Source organism: Electrona antarctica, assembly GCF_951216825.1.
Source record: "Electrona antarctica genome assembly, chromosome: 19".
Classification (NCBI taxonomy): Eukaryota; Metazoa; Chordata; class Actinopteri; order Myctophiformes; family Myctophidae; genus Electrona; species Electrona antarctica.
The window spans coordinates 5,373,923-5,382,542 of record NC_136800.1 but is presented as its reverse complement, the minus strand read 5'-3'; the positions used below and the strand labels follow the sequence as shown (position 1 = coordinate 5,382,542).

The 8,620-nt window shown below is 41.6% G+C and overlaps 2 protein-coding genes across 2 annotated transcripts; both read left to right on the top strand.

Moving 5' to 3' along the window:
* Positions 1–225: 225 nt before the first annotated feature.
* Positions 226–996, top strand: LOC306943797 (transcription factor Sox-14-like; the record flags this gene model as incomplete). The annotated part of the gene is made up of 1 exon (XM_079530323.1): positions 226–996. One exon carries the CDS (start codon positions 226–228, stop codon positions 994–996), a length of 771 nt encoding a protein of 256 aa, XP_079386449.1.
* Positions 997–3,585: 2,589 nt separating this feature from the next.
* On the top strand, positions 3,586–8,228 carry cldn18 (claudin 18; the record flags this gene model as incomplete). Its single annotated transcript, XM_079530322.1, has 5 exons — positions 3,586–3,805; positions 5,350–5,514; positions 5,981–6,146; positions 6,514–6,627; positions 8,129–8,228. 5 exons carry the CDS (start codon positions 3,586–3,588, stop codon positions 8,226–8,228), a joined length of 765 nt encoding a protein of 254 aa, XP_079386448.1.
* Positions 8,229–8,620: the final 392 nt, after the last annotated feature.

Genomic DNA, 8,620 nt, shown 5'->3' with positions numbered 1-8,620 from the left:
GTCTTTTCCAAATGCTTCAACTTTGCCCCTGGAAATATATAGGGGTTTCAAGTTTTGCTAAAATTTACATTAGCATCTTTTTCTTTACTTTGACATTCTTAGAACCATCACCGTCCACCCGTGCTTTTTTATGCGTTTACCGGGACATGCATTTTTGGAGAGCTGAATGCTATTATAACAATCTATACTACTTGATTTGATAATTGTGTTCAGTCCGTTTTCGAAATGGCAAAACCTTTAGATCACATAAAGAGACCCATGAACGCTTTCATGGTGTGGTCCAGAGGCCAAAGGCGGAAGATGGCCCAAGAAAACCCAAAGATGCACAACTCTGAAATCAGCAAGAGACTCGGCGCAGAGTGGAAGTTGCTCTCCGATTCCGAGAAACGTCCGTACATCGACGAGGCCAAGAGGCTGCGCGCACAGCACATGAAAGAGCACCCCGACTACAAGTACCGACCCCGGCGCAAGCCCAAGAGTTTGTTACGGAGGGACCGGTTCGTGTTCCCCTTGCCTAATTTCCTCGGGGAAGCGGCGGAGCACTTGAAGGGATTTTCCGCGGATTTTCTGGCCTCTCATCATCATGGGGACAAATCCAGAGCTCTACTTTCACCGAGTCCGTCGTCCCACTACTCGTTCCTGGACGCGGCAGCAGCAGCGGCGGCGGCGGGACAATTCGGCGCCGGAGCTGTTCAGCGGATTTCGGACTCTCTTTCGCACTCTCTTCCTGCAGCCGGCGCGACGTTGCCCTACGCGCACTCTCTGGGATATCATCAGACTGGAGCGTTTGGGTGTTTGGGTCACCACCACCACCATCACACGCACGCGCACCCGTCGTCCACCACCACCGGCCCATACGTGGTGCCGTGCAGCTGCAGCGCCTGGTCTGCAACGAGGCTGCAGCCTCCTCAGGTAGCTTACATCCTCTTCCCAGGTGGTGGGTTGACCAACAAGGCTGGAATAGACTCGTACACTTCACCGAATTCAAGTGTGTGACCCCTGCAGACGCGGTACAGATTTATTTACAGAACAGACGCATTTGGAAGGGGAAAAAGTAGGCTAACTTGAAAAAGGGGTCTGTGGTGGGGGGGTTGTAACTTGTATCATACTTGTGAGAGACAGTTTGAGTGCAAGGGGCTTGTGCCAAAAGTCCATAGTAAAATATGAAATGTTATCTATGGCTATTTTCTGTAAATATACTGCACATTAAAAACGTGTTTTGGTTCTATATGGATTGTTATTCTCTCACTATTTCACCTTTGAATACAAAATCTATTATGCCTATAGCTACTATAGCCTATAAGAATCAGAGTCAATAATTAATTATAATATTTCCATAAATGAGTGATAATCAATCATCAATCAGTTGATGTTAATTGGCAGAACAAATGCCAATAGCTCTGTCTCTTTATAACAGCCAATATAATAGGAGGGTATAGGCTACAGGGAACCCAAACAATTGTACCCTGAAAGTGGTAATCAGCTTGCATGTGAATCTTCACATGCATTTTGTAATGTGACAAAGCATGTTTCTTTTCAGATCAAATTGGGAACTATATACATTTGTCAAATGAAGGGCTCTCTTGTTCTCTCTGCCTTAAAATGAATAAGGTATACAATATTGCCGAACTCTTTAAGCAGTTAAACCAATTTTCCTTAAAACAATGTGTGTGTGTGTGTGTGTGTGTGTGTGTGTGTGTGTGTGTGTGTGTGTGTGTGTGTGTGTGTGTGTGTGTGTGTGTGTGTGTGTGTGTGTGTGTGTGTGTGTGTGTGTGTGTGTGTGTGTACAGTACATACAGGGTTGGCATGAGGTGTGTAGGTATATGTATCAATCATCCAATAGGCTATATATGCCTATACTATAGCTTATAAACAAAAACATCACTGTATTCATGGTGACTGAATTGTCCAACACTGATCCAGTATATATAAAAATTTAGTAAGTTTGTCTTTTCATCCCAACTTCCCCATTAGCTTGATTTAGATTCCTATTTACAAGAAGATTACGACAAAATAAATGTAATTATAAGTCTTCAGAAAGGAACATACTGTATATAGTTGCCATGAATTTGGGTTTTTAAAAAAAGTTTAGCATTTTCATGCTTTGTTAATCGTAGTACACCTCTTTATAATGCATTGTGTTTGTGCGTTGATAAATACACCTGTTTGTGACTGGGAGGTATAGGGAATGAGAGAGAAACCAGTGATAAGAGAAGAATAGCAACTTCTCTCCTTACCAACTGTTGACAGAATGATAAGCTGGTTTGAATCATGTAGATTAAATAATGCAACCAACTGTCGCTGTGATAGAAAGCGGCAATGAGTCACTGACTCAACCATGTCACAGTTTCGGTGTACTGTACTGTACTGTACTGTACTGTACTGTACTGTACTGTACTGTACTGTACTGTACTGTACTGTACTGTACTGTACTGTACTGTACTGTACTGTACTGTACTGTACACTGTAATGTCTGAATAGTTTTTATAGCTATTTATGAAACTCACACAAGAGTGTTAGCCTAACTCGGAATATGCAAATGTATCAATTTGGTTACATTTGTATACTCTCAGAGTTACAAATGGATAGATTATCATTGGGGATTTTACGGTTTCTGAAGCATTGGTGAAGATTACATGCTCAAAAAAACGACAGAACCTTTTTCACCTGTGTGTAAATTTAGTCTGTAGGATTTGCTCTGAGAGTTATAGCACTTTGGGATGTCCTTGATGTGTCTAGCTATAGTATTCTATAATCTGCACATCCATATTGACCTTGTTATACCTCATACTACCGTATCCTTGTCTCCTGACAACATATATGATGCACACTCATTGATTGATTGAAAAATGTATTAACAGTTTGCAGAATTACAGTACATTTCAAGCACAAACTCAATACAAAGGCTGTTAACTGTGAGTGGACGACCCAATTAAGCATTACACTTGTTTCCAATAGGGTCCACAATGTTCAATTCATCAAGTCTCTCTGTGTAGCTGCTGACTATTATGTATATTGGCACACAGCAAAATCACCAATGTCAATTTAATTCTGAGAGTGGGAAAAAATGTGCACTCTCAAAGTTAAAGTATTCTCTGCGTGTCACCATGCAGTAACTCTCGGTTTAGCCCTGTGGAGTCTGTGTGATTCAGTCCCCTTTTTATTTGCACTGGTTCTCGACGGTTGAGTTTTTGAAGTAAAGTACCAGGTGTGCCAGTCACCACTGTGTCCACACCTTTCACTGCAACCTGCCCATATAGTATAGCGTGCATGTGAGCATGTTGTGTGCACGGTATACACTAGGTGGCCCAGCCCATGGCTATGATGCCATATTGTCCACGGGGTGAAACAGCAGTCCACACCCAGTAACGCCATTGATGCTCCACATACGCCACTTCACTCCAGCTCCTTTCTTTACCCGCACACCTCCTCCTCCTTGGTGCTTTGATTCATCCTGCTCACTAACAAGAGACGAAACTTTGGTCCCTTGGTTATATTTTAAAACGAGCACAGCCCATTGGCAAAGGAACACATCCACACAACCCCATTCACACCTGCAAACACCCGGACGAGGTTGTTGAAGACATGGCACCTGCGGTTCTCCAGACGGCTGGGTTCTTCTTGGGTGTGATCGGCTCAGCTGCCCTCATTGCGGCCACCGCCATGACCAAATGGAGCGTGGCGGACATGCAGTCGGACCCGATAACCTCAACATACACGTACAAGGGACTCTGGCGGGACTGTGAGACGTCCGCCGCTGGGATGACAGAGTGCCGGCCATACTACGGCCTTATGGGCTACTCAGGTACGGTGAAGGTGAAGAGGACTTTACTGTTATCTAATAAAGTGAAAGTTCTACCAAGAGGTCACATAGTGACACATACTGTACATAGATTATTTGTAAATATAAACAAATTCTAATTTGGACAAATATGACATATTTTGTTGGGCTATCATGAACCTGAGAATGGCTCCATCCTCTGGGGTCCTCTCACAGACAATTTGCTTTGGCAGTTTTGCTTCTCTTTTCCTATAAGTTGTTAGTAAATGTTATAGACTAAACTGCAGCAGTATATCTTATAAGTATGGAATTGGACATGTATTACCCTGCTTTTCAGGGTGCATGCGTGGTCTTGAGTACATGGCCTGTGTTAGCCACAGCATTGAGTCACCACCTCCCTTCCTTTGGCATGTTCTCCTGCATACTAGTCTTGTAAAATAGAGTTTCATAGAAATTCTGTCTCACACCCTGATGGCACAATCAATTACACCTGTTGATCTTAGTCTGAAACAGAAAAGGGTTACATGGGTTTAACTGCAGACGTTTGTCTTCCTGGTTCTAACAAAGAGAAGAACCGAGGGCATTAAATTACTGTTAAATTATGTTATTGCTAAATTCACTTAAGGATGAAAACATGCCATATAAGCATTTAACCACATTAATTAAGCTTGGCATATCATGAAAAATCTAAATCTGTGAAGAATTGCACTTTTTCACAAATGTCCCCCAAATTCCCCCTAACATTCTAATAATATTAAATTAAAAAATAACACAATTTGCAGATTAAAATGCCAAGTGGTTAAGTCTCTGATGCCTGTCATGGGTTTGATTCTCGAGCCTGGCAGAACTTTGCTACATGTCACTCCCCGACTGTCTCTCTTCACTGTGTATAAAAAAAAGCCACAAAATATCTATCAAAATCTATCTATATAAAGAGGGATGTTTCTTGTACTGGTGCGTCCGTTAGGGTTGAGAGTAAAACTCACAAGGTAAAATTCAAGCCGCTTTTTTTTTTTACTAGAATAACTGATTACACAAATCATACAAGATGATGATCAACTTGAAATGAAAGTGTAACGAATGGTTCTCTCTGCCATTTGCGATTGGATTTTATTCCTCTATCCTCAAGTGAACTCGTGACCACTTCTCTGGCCTGTTCCTATCAGTATTTGCACTAGCACTGGGTGCATTATGGTCAGTCACCATTATGGACAGCCAGGCCTAGGCTCAGTCAACAGCGCTATCAGAAACAAAACAAAGAACAGGCAAAGGGCAGGTTCAAATAGTGAACCACTAGAGAATACACCGTGTCAAATACATTTGATGAACATTTAATAGAGAAAATGAGTGCAAGTAGCACTGAAATACTATACATAATATATTACTCGTTATTGTCACTTTGACAACACTTCTCCAGTAGGCCTACACCCTAATGGGATTCTTTTCAATGATCCAAATTGAAAAATATTATGTATAACCTTATCCCTGATCCAGAATAGAACCATTCTGGCTAAAACGCAATATTTGGAAGTGCTGACACACTGCCATGTCTCATGTCTGTGGTGCAGGTTCCTTCCAGGCAGTGCGAGCCCTTATGATAGTGGGTGTGGTGCTGAGTGTCCTTGGAGCGGTCATATCAGTTTTCTCGTTGAAGTGCCTCACAATGAACAGCGGTTCGCAGACCTCCAAGGCCAAGATGAGCTTGGCCGCTGGCATCATGTTCATCATCGGAGGTAAGAAATCGCATGTCTCCCATTCCCACCAGTACGTTTCCTTGTCAGGTCATTGGAACAAAGTGGGACAAACTGGAAAAACCCAACATGAATTTGACTGTCAGACAGTACAAACAGTATAAAAGTTGCAATTTTTGATATGTTGATCAGATGATTTAATTTAATGTGTCTTCTAATATAATCTTATCCATTTTACCTGAGGCTAATTCTAAAAACACCTTCTAAATCCTGACCTAAGTATTCTGAAAATATGTTAAGGCTAATGTTACAAAAATGGGTTTCCTGGATTGAAAGATATAACCACGAATTGGTGTTCCAGGTCTAAATGGGTTCGATATAAAGTTCATGTTTGCTTCATTTTTCCTTGCATGAGCCAGCAGTAATTAGATGAGATAAAACGGCCACTCACTCACTTCCTCCATATCTCTCTCTCTCTCGTTCTCTCGCCCTTCATTCCTTCCCTCAGGTATTTGCGGCATTGCAGCAGCTTCTCTCTATGCCAATCAGATTGTGGCCAGTTTCAGGATGGCAACCAATCAAAACTATGGTGGTGGCGGTTACGGAGGCGGGGGTTACGGAGGCGGGGGGTTTGGCGGACAGGGGATGGGTGGAATGGGGTCCTTGGTGCCCAGGTAGGATTCTTTTTATGCTTGTTTTGTTTTGCATTGTGTTGCATATATGTCGTATTGCTATCATCCATCCATACTGTGAGGTGGACAGACAAACTCAATGAATCTGTTTCTTCGCCTCTTAAGAACAGAAACTGGTCAAATTAATGTAACTTAACGGCATAATAAACCCTATAGTTGTTGACCGGGGTGACGTAGTCCACTCCTTTTGAACCTTTACAACAAATCTCTTGTTTTGAGCCTGTTTTCACAGAACACTTGCTTGTTATGACATACGCTATAGGGTTCATGTGTTTAATAGAAACTGAAAAGATTAACCAACTAGCATTGAAGTAAAGTGCTGCTTATTCTCTCTCTCTCTCTGTACCAGATACACGTTTGGCGCAGCACTATTCGTCGCTTGGATAGGAGGTGGGATCCTGCTGGTGGGGGGCGTTCTGAAATCTCTGGCCTTCAAGGGCATGGTGGAAGATGACAAGACACGGTCAGTCCCTTTGAGGCCCCTTTTCCACCGGGGTTGAATCGGTTCCGTTCTTTTGTGCTGCCTAAAGTTGGTTCGGTACGGGAACCAAAAGATACTTCTTCTTGCCCCGAAGTGGGAACCAAACAGAGGTGGACAGAGTACAAATATGACCTGGTCAAATTTACTCCACTACAAGTAAAAGTAGCTCAGTCAAAATGTTAAGAGTAAAAAAAATACTTGCTAAATGTACTTAAGTATTCAAGAGAACATGCTTTTAAAAATACTTAAGTAAAAGCAAAAGTACATTTCAGATTTTTCACATCAACGAATTGCTGTAATTTCTTCACAGTTAATTTATAGGACCTTGTAACTCTTGTTTCAGAGAAGTAACTCTGAAACCACCTGCACTGCATGCACTGATGTGCTTGATTGTAGAACCACTATACGTTATACATCTTAGTATAACAGGATTATACTTTCCTTTTTTTATACAATACAGAAATGGGTAAGAATTGATTGAGCCGATCGTCCCCTCTTAACACAGTGTTCAAACACTCCGATGCCACTGGCGAGCGGAGGGGGAAGCCACAGACACGGCTAGTGTGAGAGTAGAAATGGGGAAGAAAGTAAGTCTGAAAGCCAGACGTTGGAGGGGTAGCGTCCCTCAAAATACAGCCTTCCTAGAAATTAAAAGTAAAATAGTTGTATTGGAAATATACTCGAGTAAGAGTAAAAGTGTCAAAAAATGTAATAATCAAGAATCTGTACTTAAGTACAGTACTCACGTACATACATTACATTTACTGTCCACATCTGGAACCAAAGTGGGCATGTCACTATTCAAGTTGGAAGATGCTAATGTGATATAAACCATTATTGAAAAAATAAATAAATAACCGAACCACTTGTAAAATCAAAGTTATTTTGGTGGAAAAGGGGCCTCAGCTCAGATTTACACTGTGTGAAACCATGGTTCTCAAACGTTTTCAGGTCAAGGACCCCAGACATAACATGTATCTGGCCACGGATCCACATCTGAGAAGAAATTGTGCCTACAGGGACCTCCACACAAGATTTGTGTTGTTAAAATGTTATCCCAGATATTTCAAGCTTTTGGGAAAATAGCAGTTCTACAAGCTCACAAGGCATTGCGGCGCATTGTGACATTGTAGTTCAAAGTTAAAATGGTTAATAAACAGATTTTGATGCTATATTAAACTCATTCTGCTGGGGATCCGTGGAAACCCCTTAAGGACCCCTGGGGGTCCCTGGACCCCACTTTGAGATTGAGAACCACTGCTGTAAACCATACCACATGGGCAAGAATTTAATATTTCCATTGATATATCGATATAAAAGAATTAATCTGAATGTTTGATTAATCGAAAAAGTCATCGCTAGAATAATCGCTAACTAAATGCTCAATAATTGCAGGCATATTATGTACAACGTAAACATAACTAAAATGTGTGTTTGGAGAAAACAGTATGTTCATGCAGCAAACTGCCTCTTGTCTGAACAGGTACCCAGGGGTGGCCTACGTCAAGTCCCACAGCAAGCCTGACCATGATGTCCACCTTCCCGATGACACACGGACCAGACCAGACCAGAAATATGTTTAACTTCTGTCACAGTTGGAGTTGGACAGGCTTATTGCTTTCCCCCTGAAAAATGCTTTTGCCTTTTTGTATGTAGGAGTTTTGGTAGGCTATAGTGCTAAAAGCTGTTTATCCTAGAGACTACTAGTCCATACGAGGTGGCTAATATACAGATACTGTAACTTGATATGAGACTAGGCTATACATAATATGGGACATTTCATTTTGTGACATTAATGTTCTCTTCCTGGTCTTAAATGCTGCATAAAGGAGGTAAAAAAAGAGAGAACATACACATTAGTTCAAGCTGAGTGAAATGAACAACTTAAAGTCAATATTAAAGTATGGGTTCACAACAGTAAGATTTCATTTTGCCATTATTCCCCAGCTCTAAATCATTCATACGATACCACAAC